General features: G+C 43.6%; 1 protein-coding gene across 2 annotated transcripts; it reads right to left on the reverse strand.

The window, feature by feature from the left end:
- Positions 1-7,917: 7,917 nt before the first annotated feature.
- On the reverse strand, positions 7,918-10,790 carry LOC149343776 (uncharacterized). Of its 2 annotated transcripts, XM_089546051.1 has the most exons (5): positions 10,658-10,790; positions 10,061-10,154; positions 9,601-9,613; positions 9,461-9,501; positions 7,918-8,314 (listed from the first exon to the last, which is right to left on the reverse strand). In XM_089546051.1, the coding sequence occupies exons 2-5, from the start codon at positions 10,107-10,109 to the stop codon at positions 8,064-8,066; spliced, it is 354 nt and encodes a 117-aa protein (XP_089402177.1). In that variant the 5' UTR covers positions 10,110-10,154; positions 10,658-10,790; the 3' UTR covers positions 7,918-8,063. The 2 variants fall into 2 exon arrangements, with proteins under 2 accessions (XP_089402177.1, XP_089402176.1); XM_089546050.1 differs by lacking the exon at positions 9,601-9,613 and having other exon boundaries at positions 10,658-10,706.
- Positions 10,791-23,932: the final 13,142 nt, after the last annotated feature.

Genomic DNA, 23,932 nt, shown 5'->3' on the forward strand with positions numbered 1-23,932 from the left:
TTCATCTGTGATTAATTATGTTACGTCGCAGCGCAACTGGGACTTTGTGCCACGATCGACACTCGCAAACGATCCATGGATGCTTGTCTCTTTGCTGCTCGTACAATTTACGTTCAGCCAGAACAGCAGCTTGAACTTGTCGGTTTTCCATCCTAATGTTAACAAAGGAGAACGTAGTAACATCAGGATTACGCATCGGGACGGCAGCGACGACTAGTTCAGCGTTGTGTCATCACTGATATCTGTGGATTTCCTGCCCAGCTACAGAAGCCAGGGGCGTGTCAGTAGCGAGAGGTTCTATCTTGCGTTGAAGCACTGGTGTTGGGCAAGTGTAGGTCCCAATAATTCGCTAGACACATGAGTTACATTTCCTGGCTTAATAGCTTCGTCAAAAATGCAGCGCACGAACTGCTGGAAAAATTCGGAATTGCATCTTCGGGTGGCTGCATGGGCACAGCTGCCGGGAGCTGCAGTCGATGAGGCGGCCTCAAAGTGAAAACTTTATGGCGTGGTAAACAGCAGGTGGACGGAACGACAGTCGTCGAGACCGCTTGCCTGAGATGTGCATGTAGGTTTTCGTAAGGTGTGCTCTGATGAAGCAGGCTGCCACAGATCGGGAACCCCAGTGACGTACACGGGAAACACCAGCCGGCAAGTGGTGTCAGAATCGCTTATTGCTAACACCCATGAGCTCGGCACCTCTGTAGCTGGTGACTCAGGAGGTGGCTGAGCCATGATGTCCAGGTTGAGAATCTGCGGTGTGGTAAGTAACAAGAGCAGCCCTGAGATCGGCGTTCGGTCGTGGGCCGAGAGGTCGGGAACAAGATATTTAATGTAGGGTGGAAGAGCACGAAGGAGTGCCTAGCACTGGACCTCCTGTATAGCGATGTCTTTGGTGCTGGAAGCTGCCTCCGAATACCATAACAAGACGCCGATGGCGGCGAACTGGAACTTCAGTAGCAGTGGATCATGTTCAGGTTCAGACCACATGTCCGATTGCCGGTTCCAGAATGTCGGCATCCTCTCGGGGTTGTGGCTGAAGAGAAAGAATGGTGAATGAAGGCGTCGATTGATGTGGGCCATGTCTGCGGTCATCAGTGTCGCAAAGAATGGGGGATACTATAAATCCGTAGTTCTAATTCATCGAAGCTGTAAGCTTAAGCACCACGCTGAGCTGAAGTCTCGTACCTAGCGCCTCGTGGCCCCTTCTCTGTCGTCTGTTGGCGTATGCGGCTGATTGAAAGCGCCGGCGCAGATGCAACACTGTATGATTTTCCTCCCTTTGCTGTACTACCTCTTGAAAAAGCATTACTATGCGGCTAATCATCTCTTTTCGTATCGTGTGCCTATGAGACTAACGACACGGCAGAATAGAACGTGGAACCGTGCTCTGCCAAATGGATTAGTTCAGTAAAATATATATGCTTACCTTCCCCATGGTGCTGTCTTTCTTGAAGTAAACGTTGAATACAGCTTTTTTAGTACAGTTAGCTGTTGAGCTAGCTGTTATTGTATTCCAGCGGCGATGTGCGCCATCGCTGGTCTGAGGGCATTGAAGCTTTCTCTGAGTGGCTAAATGAAATGTCAGTCGGCGCTGTGTTTATTCTTCTTCTTACCTTATTTGCCCTTGTGCCGTTTTGCTAAACACAATGAAGTTAAATGAATATCATTATTATGAGTTTTCGTCCTTCCTGATGACCTGTGGGGTAATCCCCTCTCCTTCCTGAAGCGCACCTATAACCCCAACGTTTTAAAGCATACAGGAACATGCACTTCGTGAGCACTTCTAGCTTTTTATATACTCTTGACGTTAGGCCAAGCTAATAAAAAGGAAGCTAGAACTCTTTCATTTGAGGCTAAAAAACAGCGCAAACGGGGACGAAGCAGAGAGAGGGACACGACGCTGACTAACAACCAAGTTTTATTGCACGTTCACCGGTTAAATACCTCTCGTTCGTGCAAAAAAAGGAAGGAAAAAGAAGAAAAAAAAAGAGAAAGAGGGAAGGCGTGATAGACGAAAAACCACGTGGCATGAGATTATGCATTCATACAGAGATAATTAATTTCGCTGTCGCACCAACCAGCCCAAATTACCGTCCTTTTGAACTCTTTCATCCTGATTTCATGTAATAAAATTTAGTGCTAGACAGAATACTTTATGTTTGATTATATTATGAGCAGATTGATGCTTCTGAGGACAGTGGCTTGCTCATGTGATTTCAAAAAATGGAGGTCAGAAACTGAAGAAGCTAGAAAAGATCTAATACCTTATCAGTACAGATCTATAAAATGCCTAAGGAAACAACGAAGAGGGCCTTAACATATCCTGCCCGATGTTCATCTACATATCAAAGCTTTTTGTCAAGTATTGAAGCACTGTACAAATAGAGAATCCCCAACCTTTTAGAATGGCCTTTCCTCTGACTAATGCGAGACGAGTAGATTTTCTCAAGCTTACTATTTATCTGCAACATTTTTTGTTCCTGTTCTATTTAGAAGAGTTCCTTAGTATACACACCTGACTGAATGCTTCCGACGTAGTGTTTTACTGCTCTTGGAGTGGTTCCTACATCAACCCATCCCAGCAACCTTGTCAATTGCAACAAAACTGGGCTGTGTTTCCGTAATTTTTGCACTTTTAGAAGGCAATAGTTCCTTGCTGAAATTTGCGGTAGCAAGTGGCGTAAATGTTTATTTACTACTGTAAGCAGCCGATAGCTTGTGAGCAAGCTACCATGACATGCTCCATCGCCAACAACCTGTGAGTGAAGAGGTAACGTTCCTCGGTTTGATTGCGTCGACAAGGAGAATTTCTTGCTGCTGCTCCTTTGCTGAACCTACATTCTTGCCTTGGAGGAAGCTCCTCAACGTCTCTAGAGACTTGCCAGCTCTATCGAGAACCTCGGCCTTGGATTCTATTAAAGAAAAGAGCTTGTTTAGTATTTAAAAATTCAGGATAAATCAATGAGAGCCATTTCTCAAACGCAATTCATTTAAGCAGTGATCACAAGATAGAAGAGCTTGGCTGCTATGCTTTTCATCACTGTAAAGTACCCTGCTTAGTGATTCTAGTCAAACCGTAATTAGAAATAGCACTTCGAAACAAAGCTACTCATTACAGAAAGAGTGCTTGGTTCAAAGTCAAATATTTCGATGGTCTGCTGGCGCGTACGTTTCCCTCCAAAACGACTGCCTCTTGCAAGTTGTTGGTATTAAGGCGAAAGCAACGAGCACGTGGTCATAACTTCTGCCAATACTTAGGCCCCAAGTGCTCTTCTCACGCGCTTGTAAGCCAGTCGCAAATGTCTGGAACGACCACGTAGCGTTTTAGTTTTCCCAGTCATGCAAAGCTAGTGTGCATTCTCTAAAAATTTAGGTCCAGCGGGCTAGTGTAGGAAGCGCATTGCTTTTAGAACGATTATAATTTCAGAGGTCTTCTGCTGCAATAAACTGCAAATATTGATATAGCCCTACTAGCACTTACTTCCCAAAAGCTACTGTGAATGGAAACTTTTTGGGAAAAAACTATACAGCTATTTTAGAGAAGTACATAAAAAAACTATACAGTTATTTTAGAGAAGTACATAGTTTATTCTTTTTTACGGGAAAGCGCCTTCAGAAGAGTGCCCATCAAAAAGAGAAACCAACTCCTGTTCACTAAGGGTTGAGTATTATACACGTAACCAGCCGCATAAATTAATCAGACATGACGTCCCTCTTCAGAGCAGAATGCCCCTATTTCAGTTTTCTACAACGGTGGCAGCACTCGTTAGAAACGAGATATTTGTGCATTTGGGCTGAGAGCAAACAGCGAAAATTGTTGAAATCAATCTGCAGCTGCCCGCTATATGTCTGATTCCCCTGCGGTAGCTTAAGGCCACCGAAATTCAGTTCATTTAAGACAAGTTCCCTTTCACAAAAGTAACAACCTGTACCTCAGAATAAGGAGATTCAGACACAACTGGAGTAAGTTTGCATCTAGAAGATTTCAAGAAAGCTGACTGGTCTTGGTGTCGACTTTAAAACGAATGGGTGGCGGTTTAGCACTGCTAAACACCAAATGTGCGACAGTGCTGTTTTTTACATGTGGACACCATCGCCACGTACCTGAAAGCGGAATTGAGGTGCCCGCTTCCCCAAGGATCCGGTTATGCACGCCTTCAACTGTTTCATCGTCAGCACCAGTTTACCCAATATACACCGGCGGCCCCTTAGAGAAAACTGATATGTTTGTAATATATGATGGGATACGTATATTTAATTTTAAGCATACTTTGCATTCGTGGTTGCACTAAAATAAGCACGAAATAGGTTCCTGAAGATTCATGGTTAGTATTCGAAATATATTTAACAAATTCGCCAAATAGATTAACTTAAAGTATGCTTCGACCATGTTTCAAATACATGAAAATGTATATGGGTTTTAGCGCCTTCTCAAGATTTTAAAAAGTGTGCTTTCGTAAGTATTAAATTGATTTTTCCGAAGTATTATTCGATTCTAACAAACGGGCAGCTCGCGTAAACACATTTCCAGCACATTCAAGCTGCTTTTTAACAATCTAGCGCTAGAAATCGCCTTTTGGGAAATCTCATTTTCATGTTGGCAATGTATTTAAAGTGCACTTTCGTAAATACGAACGTCCAAAGTATACTTGAATTCTAACAAACGGGCAGTCAGCGTATACATATTTGCTGCAAACTTCAAGCTGTCGTAGTAGAATCTAGTGCTTGAAATCATATTTCAGGGAACAATGAAAACGCTTCCTTTTCTGTGGTTCTTTCGTTTATGGTAACTTCTTGCAGGAAGAGAATCATCACTTATTTATATCGCGTGTGGAGAACTTGATAGAATTGCACCGGCGAGGGCGCCTTGGGCACCTCCAGGCCCGAACATGCCAACGGAAAGGGCCCCGACTATAAAGGCCCACCAGCTCCCAAACACGCCCATGTATTTATTATTGACAGTTCGAATCCTGACCGATGCCTAAAGCAAGTTATCATTAGCAATTCTGTTCTAGCGCGCCGGCAGGTGACCGAAGGTTCCAATATTAACTCGAAGGCCAGGGGAGATGCGCACAGTTTCAAGCACGCTTCCTTGGTGGCGGCCTTTTCAGCTGCGCTGCACGCCTACAGATGCGCCACGCACCTTAGTGCACTAGGACAACAGAAGTCTGCCTTAGACCAAGTACCCCCGTACTTTTGCGAAGTAGTTAACAAGAAATCATTTCCTCAGTCAGCTTCGGCTGACTGAGGAAATGACTGAGGAATATCCTAGCAATTAAACTTGTCTTCTGCCAGCTGCGGCCAATCTGTGGCTGCAAACTTCTGAATCTCACCCGCCTTCTTAATTTTCTGCTGCTCCCTGCTCTTCTTGCCTCCTCCTGAAATCCACTCCATTACCCTTAATGGCCATCGCTTATCTTGCCTTCGCAATGCATGCCTTGCCTATGCGCATTTCTTCCTCATGATTTTGAAAAGTATCCCATTAATTCGCGTATGTTTGCTCACCCGCTCTTCTCGCTTCCTATCTCTTAACGTTGCATCGATCATTTTTCTTTTCATAGCTCGCTGAACCAACGTCCTTTGCCTCGACGCTTCGGCCCCATACGTGACTGCCGCCAAAATGAAGCTGCTGTATACATTCCCATTGCGGCAGGTTGGCAAACTGCCGTTCAGGATCCAAGAGAACCTACCATATGCACTCCACCGCATTCTTATTCTTCTAGTTATTTCCCTCTGATTGTCCGGATCTACGATCACTACTCGCCCTTAGTAGACGTATTCCATTTTCACTTCTAGGAGCCCGCTACCAATCGTAATCTACTACTCCCTTCGTACTTTGTTCACAATTGCTTCAGTTTTGTGCATATTATTTTAAGAACCACCGTTCATCTCCGCCCGTCTAACTCACTGATCATGCTTTGCAGTTCATCTCTTAAGTGTCTTAGCAAGGCAATCTCATCAGCGAATGGCAGATTACTAGGTGATACTTCATAGCTCTTATCCCCAGATGTTCCCAGCCCAGGACTCTGAATGCCAGAAGCAAATAGGCGCTGAACAGCGTTGGCGAGATCGTGTCTCCCTGCCTGACACCATTCCTGATTGGAATTTTACCGCTGACTTTGTGGAGGACTGTGGTAGCTGTTAAGTGGTTATAGATATCATCCTGTAGTTTCACATGGGCTCTGTTCTACAGACACATTCTACAAATTCTGCATGACTGCTGTGGTTTGCACGGAGCCAGATGCTTTCTCGTAATCAATATATAGGGGTTGGTTGTATTATGCGCATTTCTCTATCACCTGTACGACAATGTGAATATGGTCTACTGTCGAGCTTCCGTTACGGATGATTTAATTGATCGAAGTCTAAGGTTATCCTGACTCTATTAGCAATTACCTGAGTAATTTTTATTTTTTTTTATAATATTCAACAACGATCATTATCATGAGCGCAATATTCCTTGCCTTAGTTAAGTGCTCATTCTGTCACCGGAGTTTGAAACGACGAAGTGTAGCAAAGTAGAAAATCACACTCAACGTATTGCGCCTGTGAGCGCTAACGTACTACCGGCTAGTTCACTCTTTATGTGCTTTTACAAAACACGAATGGCCTAGACACGGTAGAAGGGCTTACAGTGTTTTCTCTTTTCTGCTCCAAGAAATAGTAATGATTATGCCGATTCACTTTGGTGCATTCCTAATTCCTGCCGAAAAGTACATCTGACAGTAGTATAACAGTTCACTGCAGTGATTAGTGATACAAATTTACAGTGATGATGCATGCGTGAATCGCAGGGAATATAGTGACATCGTACGTGCGATTTACGAAGATCAATTTTTCTGCCCTTGAATTACACACGTTATTAAAAGGATATTCGTTGCTAGTCCCTAAGGTTTTCAATTGGAGAAGTTGCACATTTCACCTGGAATTCCAGGAATCATAAGCTCAAGTTTGCATATGCTTGGTATGGCGACCCGTGTTTTCAGCATGCTACCTAGATAAGCACATGGTATATAGCTCTTTAATATAGGCTAGCCTTCTTAGGCTTCGTCCACTCTCCTACTGCTCTTAATCGAAAACTATTTATACAATACAGCAAGTAACAATGGTATCCAAACAGAGCACGTCTAAATATAGTCCAAACTACTTCAGTGCAAGTTCCACCAACATACATAAAGTGTTCAAGTAATTGCATAATAACTGGTGTTCAATGTACAATGTATGGTGCCAAAAAGATCTAGTTTGTCTCACATCACAGCTGGAAACTTCAGCATTGAACTACGGTTCAATAACACACACCGCTATATAGGTGGGTATGGGCATTTAGTTCAGTATGCAACGAGGACTAAGTGCGCTGAAAATTCCCTTTTATGTGGTTTTACCACCCAGATGCGTTTTGGCCGGTCTGTCTCACGAGACGAGGGGCACAGATTTGTCGCCGCATTTTCGCGACGCTAGAAAATAATACTGTTTTTGTTTTAGTATCAGGATCATGTTGGAATGAGCGAATGAGAATTTGTGCAAGGGTCACCTATATTTTGACATGCGGTATACCTGCATGTACACTGGTAACTAATGTCGACCTCTTGGAGGCGAACCTCAAATGCACTAAAAGACGCCACTACAATTATCGATCTGAAGACTCAACTCCTGCTACGAAATTACTTACGGATCATGGTAATCAGTTGAGGAGGATCGATTGGCTTGTTTATGTGCACACTGCCTTCAGCGTGCGTACAACACAATACAGACTTTAAATAAGTATGTTTCTTGACGTTGATGAAATGGTCACGTGGTCACGAACGAAAATCACAGATTCTGTCCTGTCAGAACAAATGATTCTTTCTTGCAATTATGTTTCATGTTTGCGAAGACCGAAGCCGAAATAATCAGGATCGAAAAAGGGAATGCATGTTCAAGGGATTGTAAAACAACTTTTTATTAACCCAATCGATTCCCGAGGGCAACTACACAATATCAAATGCCCCACATCCTTTGGACTAAAACCCTGAAAGCTTGAGTTGGTGCCGGGATTAGGCTTTCCACGATAATGGCCTCTATCAGCCTCTTCTGCCCAGCCACTTGTGAACTCCATGGGCGATGCCCCCTTGCACCACACCGCGGGCGATGATTGGCCAGATGTACTCGGAGACCTCGTCACTATCCGCCCCCTCGCCAGAAGTCATGGCCTTCAGCACTTCAATGATATCTTCCTGCTCTTCTTTGGTTGTGTGCACATCTTTGCCTTGCAGGATGCGGCCCACTGTCTCTAGAGTTTTTCCAGCTTTCTCAAGAACATCGGCCTCGGCCTCTGTAGGGTAAAAAAATTGCCCGTTCTATATGCGAAAACACGGTTTGATCCAAAGCAACGGAGACTGTTGTCATGGTATTTATAGAACACCGAAGTAGAAAAGAGGCTATTGCGCTGATTATATTACTATCACGCACACAATGCTTCGAGAATTAGTGGAAGTAATACCAAAACTTATAGATTTAGATGAAATACATTCCTTATCATGAATGAAAGTTCTGGCCGGAATACACGCATAATTTGCTTGTGCAGACAACGAGAGGATACCGGACACGCCCAAGTCGCGAGTTATTCGCAGTGAATTGGACGTCAGAAGGTTTCGCTCCCCACTACTGCAGGTGTATTGTCCACGTGAAATTGCGAGAAGACAACGCGAGTCTCAAAGAAGTGACTAGGTCCTCATAGGTCACATATCCCTAAAGAGACCAAAACGCGTGCGCATTGAAGTTCCAGCGGACGAATAGTATCATCAGTTGCGCGACTTGAAATTGATTTTTTCTGGTAAAGAGTGCAGAGGATGGTAGTTTAGGGAACAAAAAGTTACACAGGACTGGCGCTTAGTGCTTATTTTGTGCACCGTTCTTTTCTGTAGCACTTTCTAATTTAAGGTATGTGTTAACAATGCTTTTCTTTATAGTCAGCGCCGGACCAGCGTAAAAGTGTCTGAGTACCGGTCTAGAACGGAATTTCTAATGGCGCCTACACACTTCTGAATCTTTTCGCCATACTTTGAACAGCTTCTTACACAAGAACAAAAAGTGGTACTATAACTGTTCATATCTTTGAGAAATATCATCTGGTCATAACGAGACTTTTAGGTCACGTGGGCCCGATTCCAAGTATGCAGCTTTTTCATTCCCTCGTCTCGGTGCACATGCATTCATCTTATATGTATATATTAAAGCGTAAAGAGCATTGTTATCCTATCAAGGTCAGCCCACACCATTTTTAATACACGAAAGAGAAAGTGCAGGCAGGTAGCTTTTTGATATACGCACAGTGACCAAGACAGAGCAAAGCAGCCATTTTCGCCCAATTTGAAAAGGTGACACTGTTTTCTGAAAATTTTTTTCCGTCTTTACGATGCCGATTTAAGCCTGCACGAAAAAAAGGAAGAGGAGCATGCACTCCCAAACAAGTGCTCACCTTCCGACAGTACAGGATATTCCGCTGCGGAGGGAGGAGCTCTGCGTGTTAACAACACCATACACTACGTCACTGCTATCTGTTTTCGACGCGGTGTCTAACAAATTATAAAAGTGGGGGAAATACTAGTGTATACTTACACCACGGCTCCATCTTTCGTTGACATGAAAGAGAAAGTGAAAGAGAGCCCACTTTAGTGCAATTACTGGACGTTTAGTTTGTGCAAGCAAAATTTCAGCGTGGTATCAAGCCGCCATCGATACCGACGCGTATATTGAACTCAGCAACGCAACCAACGGCTGTCGTTGATTTCACAGTTCATACATCACTGTAATATTATTAATTATGTAGTTTCAAGAAAACAGTGGCCTATGTTCGAGTGGTACGCGCTGCCGCACCCCACTTGAGCGAAACTTCTGTATGCTTCTTTCATTAAACGAGATAAAATTATTTGTCATCCGCTTATGCACCTGTTACTAGTTCCTAGCATCCCTATAACGCTTGATTGATAGTATTAATTAATTTTTTAAATTGCCACGTTTTGATGTCGCGCCTGGAGCGCTCATACACATCCCCCCAACGCTATTCCCTTTAACTTACAGGCCACGGCGGTGATGGAAAGGAGACTGAGCCACAGGCAGGACTTCATTTTCGGATGAATGGCAGTACAAAAGCAGGAAAGTCTTGACGTAGTCTGTATCACGAAGCAGAAAGGTAATATACATTTCGTCCAATTAAAATAAGCACTCATTCAGAAAACAATGCTTGGGTCTGCGTTCCAGCCCCTAGTGCTTAGACGGTCGTCATGACCCAATGTTTTCACAAGTTCTCAGGGAAGAACCTTGTGGAATATAAGAAATGTAGTTTAGTGCGTATAGAACGGGTAACTTTGCTATAACTTGAAAGCGACCTGTCATAGCCAAGAGGTTTATTTTGTGACTCAAGCGCCTACTGTACAACTGAAGAGAGGCAGTAATTGTTGCAGACACAGAATCACGAAAATGTAAAAAAAAACAAATAAATTAGTTAACGCAACTTAAGAATGTACCTTAAGCAAACTAGATTAAGAAACATTTTCAGCAATAAAATTAATGCTGTATTCAAGTATCGGTAAGTACCGATGAACCAAAGTGAACGGGAATCACTTCGTTTTGATTGTGTAAACGAGTTAAAAGAGAAGTTAAAAAACGTACTCACCACTCGGAGCACTTCGCAGGCGAAGAACTCTCATATGTTGAAAGGCTTCTGGTTTCTTTATATATAGTAGCTGACCATCGCCTTGGCAAACCACCACAGGGCATCTGGTCGGGATTTTCCTATCTTGTTTATTGACATGCAGACAGGAAAGATATGCCTGTTGCCCTAACCTGCACGCAACTTTTTCCCATTGTTGCATGAAGCGAATTGCTTAAGTAGGAAGCAAATTGCTTGACCTGGTCGCACATGTGCCCTACGCAGCATTTTATTGCGAACTGTTGAACTAAAAGCGGCAACACATAAATTTTGGCTGCAAGGATAGAAAGCTGGCGACAAGATAGTGAGGAAAAATACCCCTAAGGCGTCACTGTAGCAACCCGAAACGCCGGACGTTAATGCATGAATAGTCTTCAGTTCTTGTTTTTCACGAAATATTATAAACGGACAGAGAACCGAGTTTTCTGCTTAAGTCGATTCCAGTTCGATGGAATCAATGATTCGCAACTTTTATGTATATTGAGGATGTCTATCTTTTATTCAACTAAAGAGTCAACATCTCATACTTTGTTGAGCATTTCTTCTCTAGGAGCAGTTTAGACGGTCCGGTCAGAGAGCTACACAACTGCAATACTCTGAGTACATAGTGCTTATATAGTTTCTTAATCAATATAGCGCACTAGCCCAGAACGTTGCTGCGGTCTATTAGTAGTCAATGTCGTTGTAACCCGAAACAAGATTGCAATCAAGGAATCTTTTTTATCTGCTGAGGGCATTACAACACAGAGCCAGCCATCACAATAGGTTAATCGGTCTCGTCGTTCGTATCACAAGTTCGTAAATGCGCTCTGAATGCTAACTATGTGTGCACAAAACAGCGAAAAACAAGACAAGCGCGCCGGCACCTGTGCGCGCATTTCCTCCGCACCAACAGCTGCAGCAAGCGCACCACTCAAAATTGTTGTTACTATGCAGTGAAGAGCTCCGTGGGACGTTTGTGTCCTTGCCTTGCGTCGGAATTTGGAATTATACTTTGTGATGCATCCAGCATCCATTACCATCCATTAAGTTCCCAGTTCCATTTCGCAAATGAACTGCTGTTTGTCAGTTAATAAACTTGACACAGAAGTTTTTTGGGAGAATGTTCCGCGGTGCCGTTGAAAGACAAGAAAATAGGAATATGTATCCCCATTTCGAGGCAAATCGATATTATGTCGCAGGCAGTAAATTTTCTTCCTAAAGAATACTGATATTATGGTCATGAACAATGCCTGAAAAGGAAACTTGCTTATTTCTATTTACGGTCTGCTTATGCAATTAGGGTGTAAATGTCGTGAAGTGCGAAGATTCATTAAATGTAGCGGTCGTGTGAAGAACTGTTATGAGGAAAATTAATGCCAGTGATTGTTCCTACATGCTCAATGAAATAAACGAACAGTTATGTCCACCCTGGCTAAATGAGAAGTTCATGCTTCCATCGAAACCGGAATAATGTAACGCTATCCCTGAAGGTCACCCAGCCTCAGCGCAGGGGAAAAGATTAAATTGCGCGTCGGAATACAGCCATGAATTTTATCTTGACATCTCGTGGGCCAGCCAGGAGAAATAAAACTCGCAGGGTTCCGCGTAACCATTTCGCTTGCTTGTACCTATTCCCTGTTCTACTCTGCACCAGCGCTACTTTCCACCACCAGCACCCATAATAAAAAATCGTGCACAAGCACTTTTTTATTCATTTCTTCCAAATCGCACAGCCGGTGTGGAATGCATCTTTGCAAAGCTAGAATTTTGAAGCGTTATTATTGTGTACTAAACTGAAAGTCATCCTAGCGTTCTTTTGAATAGAAAATACCAAGTATACAAGCGCGTTTCCACCAACGATTCTGATATATCTATTATATTCAATGACCTTCCGCCATTTTGAAAAGGATTGACATAACGAGATTGAAAATATCGCGTCAGAATGCAGAAGAATAAGACAGCAGCAGTTCTTGGACGTTTCGATGGATGGATGGATGGATGGATGGATGGATGGATGGATGGATGGATGGATGGATGGATGGATGGATGGATGGATGGATGGATGGATGGATGGATGGATGGATGGATGGATGGATGGATGGATGGATGGATGGATGGATGGATGGATGGATGGATGGATGGATGGATGGATGGATGGATGGATGGATGGATAGGAGCGCCCCCTTTGAAACGAGGTGGTGGCAAATGCCACCTTGCTCAGCTTTTCTTCTTTATTTTTTTTTTGTTTACTGTGTTGGCAATTCTCATTAAGAATCGCCACCATCTTTACCTGCGGTTTCCTACAATTCTAACCTTATGCCACATCTCTGCTTTTCAGCCACCAATCCTCCAATCGCTTTTTGCTGACTTCCACTGCAGATTTATTTACATGACCATTGTTATCTTTAAACCCTAGGGCCTCAGGAAGAGTGATTGCGCCTGCATCGACATCCGGATGGATACCGTCACATTTGATTATGAGGTGTTCAATTGTTTCCACCATAGAGTTTCTTACTACTACCTAGAGGGAAAGCTGGCGGCGCTGCACTTCAGCCAACATGGACGCTCAAAGCATCATGGGGCGGTGAGCTACTTGTTGCGGCACAGTCGTAGTTTTTCGGGAACACAGAGTGGCAGTACTAAGGCGTTTCATTTCGAAAACGTAGTTCGTGTGTGCACAGACGACTTTCGCGCGAACGCAGTGTGCAAAAGCCATAGTAGTGAAGACGCGACGACACACGACGCCAATAAAAGGTTTTACTCTTCCGAAATGCCATTAAAAAACCTCTTAAAGTATCTAAACAACAACATTTTTTTTGAAAACATATTTACTTTTAAAAGTGCGCCTGTTAATTACGAAATATTAGTTTTTTAGTGTTCATCACTTGGCCAATAGGAAAGCTAGTCATGTCTTATTTTAGCCAAACTTTGCACTTAAATGCTTTTCTGCTCGTTTGTTGCAATCATTAGACAAGATATTGAATGTTAGGACGTTTGTAGCTAACAAACAGCTTTATTTCTTGATTAATTTTTGGCCAAAAGTTGCAGTTCCGCAACAAGTAGCTCACCGCCCCATGATGCTTTGAGCGCCCATGGTGGCTGAGGTGGTCACGTGGGGTCTCCATGCAAACTCCCATAGACGGCTTGCCAGCTTTCCCTCTAGGTAATAGTAAGAAACTCTATGGTTTCCACAGATCTACCACACACTGCACATGTGTCATCTTCTTCGTTAAATTTCTTTTTGTAGCTGCGCGTTCTAAGACACCCTGACCTAGCTTCAAAAAGTAGGGCACTGCCTCTTGAGTTATCATAGAAAAATTCTTTCCTGATCTGCCTTTTCCAGCATCGATATAGTTCTACACTATGTTTCTTTTCCATTGAATTCATCCAATTTTTAACTTCCGCGTTTTTAACCTGTCGTTTAATGCTCTTTCTTTCTCCGTCCTCATGACCTGCATACTTACTGTTTAGTTTTCTAGTTTTTTTCCGCCACTGCGAGTCAACGCTCTTTCTGTATAAATATTTAAATACCTTAGCTGCCCACCTGTTATCGTCCAATTTCCTCAGGCAGTCTTCATATAGTATTTTACTCTTAGCTTCCCGTGCTTCGAACGATGCCTAGCCCATATCCCTTTGTACTACCTCGTTTGTGGTTTTGCCGTGGGCACCTAGTGCTAATCTTCCAACAGCTCTCTGATTTACGTCTAATCTCGACTGAACTTCTGCCCTTAAGCACAGAACCGCATTGCCGAAAGTAAGTCCCGGCACCATTATTCCTTTCCAAATACCTCTTAGTACTTCATTTTTGTTGTACCACATAATGCCCTATGTTTCATTATCCCGGCGTCTCTTCGTCCTTTTGCCCTAAGAGCCTGTTCGTGCTTTTCCGTGTATATCTGTCCTTCGTTTAGCCATATCCCGAGGTATTTGTATGCGGCCACTTTGGGTCTTTCGTGGCCTTGTATTGTAAGCACCTGGTCAGTTGTATCGTTAAAAACCATCACACCTGATTTAGTTGCGCTAAAACTGAATCCTAGAACGTCTCCTTCGTCTCCACAGCAATTAACCAAAGTTTTCAAATCTTCCTGGCTATCTGCTAACAGTACAATATCGTCCGCATACATTAAACCCGGGAGTCGCTGCTCAACTACATTCCCGCCTAATCTGTACGACAGATTATAACCTAGATTACTTTCTTCTAGCCTTCTTTCCATATTTATCACGTAAAGCATGAACAGCAGCGGTGATAGAGGACAACCTTGCCAATCCTTTGTGCACCCCCACAGTTGTGGTACTTTGTTTCCCTTGCCATGTAATTTCAACTTCATTATCTCGGTAGATTTCCTGTAGAAAATCAATTACATCATGACCGATACCTAAATCTTTCAATATGCTCCACAGGAGTTCCCTGTTCACGTTATCGTATGCACCGCTTATGTCCAGAAAGGCTAAAAACAGAGGTCTGTTTTCCGCCTTAGCTATTTGTATGCATTGGGTAAGAATGAACAGGCTATCATCTAAACGCCTACCCCTTCTGAACCCATTCTGAAGTTCTCCGAGTACCCGATTACCTTCTACCCATGCCTGCATTTTTAATTTCACCGCCTGCATGGCCAGCCTGTACATACCAGACGTTATCGTAATCGGACGGTAGGATTTGATGTTCATCTTATCTCCTTTCCTTTTATAAATCAAATTCATTTTACTCTGTCTCCAGCTGTGCGGAATTTGCTGATTTGTTATGACTGTCTCCAATGCTTTTATCAGCGCTTCCTTGCTTCTTGGGCCAAGTTCATTAATCAGCTTAATTGGAATTTCGTCTATCCCTGCGGATGTGGTTTTAGGAATATTCGCTTCCGCCTTTTCCCAGTTAAGACTAGTCAGTTCTAAGCTGTACTCTATTGTGCTGTTCTGTGTTGCCGCCTCACTTGGGAAGATCACCCCATTTTCGTTGCTAAAAGACGCAGCTATAAATGATGTAATGTAGTTCACAGCATCGTCTCCCTCTAAACATTTTCCCTCAGCATCTATAAACTGTTCCTGCGTTCTTTTATTTGTTTTTCCCAACCAGCTTATATGGTTCCAGAATTTTCTTGGCCCCCCTTTATTTGCCTCGCGAACTTCAGCCAGCCATTTATCACAGGACTGCTTCATTTTAGCCTGGACTAGAGCCTGAACTTGCATTTTCGTTTGTCGATATGATTCCCATTTTTCGCCTATTTCCTCTTTAGATAACTGCTCCTTCTTTGCTTCTCTGTGTTCCCTTGAAGCCACCCGTCGTTGTTCGATGGCCTCCTTAATTTCCATATTCCACCAGCTTCGTGGCTTCCTCTTTCCTCTCCAGCGGTTTACTCCTTTCACTTGTTTCATTTTTGTAGCGATGAGCAGTTCTAACTGATTATAATCCCACTTTTCCATGGGGCGTTTCTCGATTACTTCTTCTATTTCGGCTGATATTAGCGCTATTTGTTCATCGTTTAATTTTACGTTGTCTTTTTGACTTCGCTGCATTTCTCTTTTGACTAGGGCTTCCAACTGTAGACTAATACGTTTATGATCGCTTCCTAGGCTGTACTTCCCCTCTTCGTCTATTTCCATTATTGCGAGCTTGCTATATATGCCCTGCGACATTAGACAGTAGTCAATGGTTGTTTGCCTGTTACGGGATTCCCACGTGATTTGTCCCTCACATTTAGTTTCTCTGTTGACAATAACTAGGTTGTGCCGCTCACACAAGTCTAGCATTAACTTCCCGTTACAATCCGTGTATCCATCCAGATCCTCGATGTGGCCGTTCATGTCTCCAAGCAGAATAATATCGACACCTTCTCCAATCTGCTTTATATCTACATTTAGGCACTTAACTAGATCCTTCTTTTCTTGCCTGCATTTGTCCCCGGTCCCTAAATAAACTACCCCTAGTCATGTCCTTTTGCCAGCAATTGTACCTGATACCCAGACATGTTCTTTGCAAGTTGATTTTATTCTTTGCCAATTTGTTCCTTGATGTATCAGCATACCTACTCCTCCTCCCTTCTTCTCCGTTGTTGTTCTGTTGCACCCTTCCCAGATATAGCCATCGATTAAAGGTGGATCTTCTAGATCCCTCCGATGTGTCTCGCATAGAGCGTACACACCTACTGCTTCGTTCTTTAACTGCTGTTCTATTTCTAGCCATTTCGCTCTCTTTCTACCCCCTTGCATGTTTATGTAACTGATCCTGGCGTTAAATTTCTGTTTCGTAGTTTTCTTTCTGGGCCTCCTAGTGGCCATTTTGTTGGGCTCAGCCGCCATTGTTTCATTTACTACATCGCTGCTACCTACCTCTACGCCCTGAGCCACCATGGACCCCCTAAAAAAGCTACCGCTCGGCCTCCCAGGCGCCCGCCTATCTCTTCTCCTACCCTTCCACTGAAATGGATGCCATCTCGTCCAAAGTCTCTGCCCGAACCTGCTCTGTGCACTTCCTTGTTAATATCTACCACCTCAAAGCCTTTCTCTAGGCCTAACTGCCTTATCTCTAGATTAAGATTCACAACGTCTTTAGCAACCTCGACATTCCTTCCCTGTAACTCCGACACTGTACACACCACGATCTGCGCTTGCTGTGCTACTGCCCTTATACCGTCAACTCCCTCAGCTAATCTTTTGCCTACTTGTGCGGCGTTACCATTCAGGACATCATTTAGCCCCGCCGCTACCACTACCAAGTTACGCCTTGCAGCCTTCTCGGAAAGTTCACTTTTAGTCGCTCTCAGAACTTCGTCCATTGTCCTTCCTGGAAACACCCCGACTGCTACCCGCCTATCACCCATCACCCGGTCCAGAATAGCTCTTTTGCAGCGCCCCATGTTTGAGTCACCAGCGATAAGCACTAGCCTACTCTGCCCCTCCCTCCTAACTTCCGGATCTTGCTGCCTCTTATCAGTGACTGTGACCTCATTTCCTAGAATTAGCTCGGTCCCCTTCTCAGTATCGCCTCTCGACTTCCCAGCTGTCACCTGTGCGTAGCTGTTCCTGACTGAACATGTCTGACCTACTGCCTTCTCGCTGTCCATGCCAGTGCAAGCCCCATCCACGTGGCTGGCGCTGGAATGCCCGCCATTGTGTCTTCCAATGGCGGTGTCAGCCCTTTTTGACTCCAACTGACAAAGCTGTTCTTGAAGCTTACGCTTCTCTGCCCTCTCTATCTGTAACTCTGTTTCTAGAGCATCCATCCTTAGAGCTAGTTCGCTGTTCGCCTGTTCAGCTCTGTCCAGGCGTGCACCTAATACGCAGAATTTGCACATAAAATCTGCGCCTTCGGCCTCCTCCACCGAATCGAACCGCGTTTCTTTTAAATTCACCGACGCCTCACACTCCGTACAACTAACCTTCAGTAGCTTAACCATCTTAGCAACACTCGATTGCTAAGGTAACTACAGGCTCAAGACAAACGCACTTGAAAACACGTGCACAAATCAAATAAAATTTTGCCTACCGCAAATCCCGATCTATCACTTAGAAAAAAATAGGTATCTCTCTAAAGGATAACGCACAAAAAACCACTGAAAAGTAAAACCTGCCGGCCGAATAGTCCCGGCCGAATATAGGTCACTGACCTAAATTCTATTCCTTAACCTGCACTTCCCCTAACAGCCTAAAAAAACTAAACACACTTTGAAAACTATTAAAGGAAAGTACTCATCTATTTTAAGCAGTCGCTCTCGCCGTCGGTCCGGTCCCGGTCTCCACGCGTGATCCGAAGAGCACCTAAACCTACGTCCGCACAGCACGGCTGTCAACTGTCTCCGGCATTTCTCCGCACAAAGGCCCTCTCTACGTTTGGCTGTGACTATACATTAAAGGAAGCTCTGAAAAGCGGAGTAGGCGACGAAAACGTTTTCAAAGCCTGGAAACAGTTCAATAGATTTGAATGAATACCTTAAACTTTTAGCAATTTACTACCGCACAGGCCACATGGTGTGGATATAAGCCTCGCTTCATTTGTCTATTATAGGGCACGTAACAATTTTTGGATTGAATCCGATCTTCAATAAAATACTCAAAAGGCGCAGAGAAGTGATGTCTTGTCTGCTCTGTACAAAGGAAAAAGATTCTTACGTTATAGTTATCCCAAAAATTTCTATCTTGCAATTCTATGAACTGCTGAAAAAATTACAAAGACATAACAGGCATAAAACTGCAGACACTACACAGAATATGTGCCCGTGTAGTATCCGTGCCTCTTCTGGTCTTCTAATATGGACTACGCAGTCTCTAGAGGTTAAGAAAGTGCAGCACTATTCTTGCTAGAAAGCATTGTTAGAATACTTCTAGTCTTCGGCAAACCTTCATGTCCAGCCCATATTAAAGGTTCTCTGAACTGTTGCCGCGCTGTCTTTGCTCATAATGCTTGTTACTAAACGGTCCAAAGAGCGCTCCCACTTCGGGCGCAGCGGACTTTGAAGTTTAAGTTATTGGTACATTTGTTCGCATTGCGGTCTAATGTCTTTAACAACAAAGGCACTGTTCTGAGTACACGATACTGGCTTCTCCAACTTGAGAAGCTAAAAATAATTCTCATAAAAAAACGCACGTGGAAAATACCGCAGCGTCTCCGGCAGTATTAGACAACTGCCCATTCCCACCAGAGGTGGCTACTTTTCGTAAACACTCGGAGCAAGCGTACTGGTAAAAGAGCATTCATAACAATGAAGAAGCAACCTAAAAACCGATTATGAATATGTAACTAAATATACATATTGGAGCTGTGAAATTCGACCTCTTATGTATGTTCAGCATGGACTCCGTGATATTAGTCCAAAAGTTGAAGGCAATCTCCTTAGGGTGCCACATAACGGTTGGCCAAAGCTTGGGCTTCTCGTTCTCGCTTGTCGTTGCAATGAATGGTGCTTCATTAATTTCAAAAGTTTTGTCACTTCAGTATCCATATTTTTTGATTAACTACTTTGGTTAATCCATAAAATCAGACACTTCTTTCTGCACGCAGATGTAATCTGCGGACGTTTAAGTTTTATTTCCACCAAGTAAACAGCGTCAGCTATACCTTGCGCCATCTCCCAAGTTTTAGTTTCTTTTCCTTTCATTTGTCTCTTTGCCGTTGACGCAACCGATTCAGACACCAAACTGTGCAGTCTTTGGTGCTTGTCGGCTATACGCCATGACGTCACAGCCCTGCGCTGCCAATGAGAAACGCTCATGAGGAGAAGAAAAAGATAGTATAATAAATACGTCTCTCGGTTTTCCCATCAAAAGTAACTTTATCACACAATCGATATGTTTCAGCACCGGTTTTCATCCGGAAAGACATTGTCTTAGGGATGTATTGTTCTCATAGCTCAGTCGCTTATCAAAGGTTTTTTCTGCTTCGTATTGCGCAGTAGAGGCAGCCGGAGTACGCGGCGACTGGATTGTTGCGTGGAGGTTTTTCCCATGGAAAACAATGGCGAAAGCGCCGTGAATAAAAAAACATCAGCTATACCTAGTTGAAGGATTACAGCTATCATGTCTCATTCTGAGTGTAAGTGGAGCATCTTGCGAAAAACAAATGAAACAGTCATGCATCCTCTCATGCTTCCTTAACAAAGTAATCTTCACGTGCTGAAATCCTCCACAGATGACCTCAAAAGACGGCAGCTTCGCTCAACTAAGTAGCAGCATTCGCAACGGCGGCAAGCTGGAGAGCTGCAAATGGGCACGTGAAAATGTAATAGTTCATCCAAGGTCAGCATTCACAATGTATTTTTTTAAATAAGCTAGCACTGGAAAGATGCATTAAAAGATAAATTCCCTGCCTTTAATGAGCGTGCTGCTCTAGGTTCGTAAGTAAATCAGGAAAACCCCGAAATCTATCTGCCTAGAAATACAGACTTTTCAAGGCCCACTTTCTGAAGCAATGGCAGTTTCTTCTTTCACAGCCAGTTACATTCAGAAACGCAAAAAAAAGTATTTCGAACGTACCTGTATGGATCATCTCGTTTGGTACATGCTTGTATTCACTTTTAGCTGCCTCGGCAGTCCCGTAAGACAAGTTCAGAAAAATTAAGCCCCGAAGGCCACTCTCCGATGAATGGTCAGAGTGGGCAGCTCTCGCAATCAATCAGGGGTCGCAAGATTTTTCCTTCTTTTTTCTTTCCTTTTGTCGTGACGTTATTGGTGACGAAAGGAACTTGAGGGACCAACAGAAAAGCCAATCACAGGCATGGCCAGTCTGGAAGCGGCGCAGCTTCACTCACCCCTTTTGTAGGAAATACGGGTCGTGACACATGAACCACGCCTACAAATGTGACGCACGATCAGAGCGGTTTTCTTTCAGGGAGAGAAGTACCACCAGAAAAACTAACCACATGCGTCAAAAGCGATGGCGAGCTCCTTTATTATCCGGAGTCAGCGCCGGTCCGCTGGAAAATCATGGACGTCAAGCCTGTTTTCGCAAGTAAGAGGAATCATAGGAGGATTTATGCCTGGCTGCGCCTGGCATGTCCCATGGCCTTCGTCTTTGGTAGCAGTGACTAATAATAGACAGAGGAAGAAATGAGATCAAAAGTTAAGAAAACGTTACCATACGCGGCGCCAGGCTTCAGCACAACACAGAAGTGTGGCGAGCTTTTTTCAAAAGAGTTGTTTAAAGAAAGCTCGTTCTGTATTATCAACTCACCCAATCTGCCGTTTTTTTCTGCAGAAACGTACACTGTACCCGCATTGCCTCAAATCCTTTAAAATAAATTGTTTTCTCTCCCTCGTAGTTAAATATGTCAAAGTATAATCGTCCACTCCTGATACAGCTTAGCATGTCTTTAACCGCTGTGTTCTGGGTCATGGATGTCGAGCTTTTTGCCTGGAGGCTTCGACAGGGCTTTAGTTTTTTTTAGAGTATGACATCTGACATTGTCACTGATTTAGCACATTATTAATCGCTGATTCATTTATCTGTGGATTCAAATTTCAGTTTTACCTGGAGTGTTGTATATTCTTTCCGAACCGTCATCGGCTAAACTCACTCTTTTTCTTAAAGTAACCCAGATAGCTTTCCGCCCTTCACTCATTTCACCATACCTAGCCATACTTCAGGTTTCCTTTTAGGCGTGAAGGTATCAACATTTCGATTCAGCGTAGGCAGAATGTAGCAGTTAAAAATTTTTCATTTGATGAAACTTCGTATTCGTAACTACAAAGAGCCATCATACCGATTGTGCCCCACAGCCTCCTCGCCACACGAATCCCGCGTAAGCTATTGCGCACAAGAGGGACATCTTCAAGCCCCACTACCGCGTAAAAGTACTGCTCTTCAAGTCGAGACAGGTAAATTCCTTTAGGTACAATTTTATTACACACATTATCATTTACATTCTATAGAGTTTTGAATCCAAGATTACACTCATTTAAAGAACTTCCACCATTGCTTGTTAATCTCCTTCAAAACCTCATCTCTCGGCTTCCATGAGCAATTATTGGGCATCTATATATAAAGTGGGCGACTACTGTTCATTTCAAGGTCTAATAATCCTGCCTCCTGCCTGGGCCACATTGGCCTGCAGTATTTTGAAATAAATAAATAATAATATCGGCCAAAGAACCGCACCCTGAAGTACAGCAGGGTTGTTTGTTCGGGAAGGGCTAATGTGGTCGCCTACTGTATTTTGGAATGCTTGGTATGTCGGGAAATTTAACCTGGCGTCTATTTCAAACTGCCAGTAGCCTTGTAACCTGCGAGGTTTTCAATGTCAGTAGTCAAGTCAGCAATTTTATTTTCCATGTTGAGCTGGGGGGCTTCCTGGATAACAGCTTACTGTGCAGAGTGACTACGTCCAGCAAACGCTTACATGCAGTAGCATGTCGGGGCACGTATCGCATATATACGATTTTTTACCAGGTCTTACGACTCATTTCCTTTTACTTAAGTGGATGTTTGGACGAAATGCGTAACTATACCACAGGCTACAACTTCGTGTTTTCTTCCATTTAGAATGACCAACACTCTGGCAATCCGCATAGCCAAGTATGAATCATCCCAAATAAGATGAAACCTCTTCAATATATTGTAAAAAAAGGCTCCGTAATATAAAGGGTATGTTAGAAACATTATGAACTAATAAACTAAGTACCGCGCAAGCTTTCTATTTCTTCTAGACGCTTGCTTACATAAACTTCGTAGTCGCTCAGCCACCACTCCATGCAGGTTATTTCACTCGAGGTAGTTCGGCTAAGGGTATGTCGAAAGAGCAAGGTGTGTTCGCGATTCCTGGGGCCAATAAGTTATTTGCGCACGCATCTCGGCCGTAAGAAAAAAAAAATCTGTGGCCCCACTTTGCTACTCTTGGAAGGAGCGCTGACCTTGGAACTGTCGTGCTCTGGGAGAGCAAGCCTAATGATGAGAAAGAAAAAGAAAGATATAGGGGTCAATATGAGCATTTATAAAGGTTGATTTGCTACGCACAGGTCAGCATAAAATCATCTGAGGAATACAGCTAAGCCATTCAAAGCTGGTAAGAGCGGTTGTTACAAATCAATCATTCACGGCACGCTTCTTGAGGATGCGCCGAACACATCAAGATGGGAAATTCCTCAGCGAGGCGTAGTAGAATTTCATACGCTCCGCAGAGGCTTTGGCGGAACGAGCATTTTTCATGAAACATGTAATTGGGAAGTGTTACCACCACTCCCTCGAAAAAGTCATGGCCAGCACAAGGAACGTCACTGATAAAAACAATGTATTACAGTGAAACAGATACACCAGAATCTGAATACACACTGCCTCGCTAAAAGCAACAGCCGGGAACACATACTGGGGTCAAAAAACGGTACCTAATGTGGTTGAAAGTACGTCATTAGGAGCCGCTAGAGCCTATGTCGGAACGAACAGCAACAGAAAGCCGGCCGTGGGTAGCGCAGGAGGTGCGAAGCTGGCAATGCTTCATCAAGCCTTAGATGAGAGCGCTGTAATCGCGGCGCACTGGACCACAGGGAGCGCGCTTTCGGATGGTATTTTTAAACTTAGCGAGTTCTCGTTTTCGCAGAGTATTTAGAGCTGTCCTAACGCTATATTGTCGGTGATCACCAGGAGCGGACCATTCGAAGTTTTCGCAATTCACACGCCAAGCATTAAAACGCCAATTATAAATGTTGACTAAAATAACAGAGGCGGAAAGAAGAAAAATGCTTGCTCGTGGTTACAACTCCTAAAATCATTCACTTAATTTTAGTTCCGAATAACTCTGGTGTTTTTTTTTTGTCTTTATCCAATTTAGTTGGAAA

This window comes from Amblyomma mixtum, chromosome 5 (genome assembly GCF_055824585.1).
Source record: "Amblyomma mixtum isolate Tamu chromosome 5, ASM5582458v1, whole genome shotgun sequence".
Classification (NCBI taxonomy): domain Eukaryota; kingdom Metazoa; phylum Arthropoda; class Arachnida; order Ixodida; family Ixodidae; genus Amblyomma; species Amblyomma mixtum.

What these genes read in the sequence shown, in the direction of transcription:
- LOC149343776 (XM_089546050.1), bottom strand. Translation starts at nt 10,691, where the DNA reads ATGAGAGTTCTTCGCCTGCGAAGTGCTCCGAGTG. An exon ending in CCTGCGAAGTGCTCCGAGTG is followed by an intron (nt 10,155 to 10,657) that starts GTGAGTACGTTT and finishes TTCGTGATACAG; the next exon opens with ACTACGTCAAGACTTTCCTG. An exon ending in TTCCATCACCGCCGTGGCCT is followed by an intron (nt 9,502 to 10,060) that starts GTAAGTTAAAGG and finishes GTTAACACGCAG; the next exon opens with AGCTCCTCCCTCCGCAGCGG.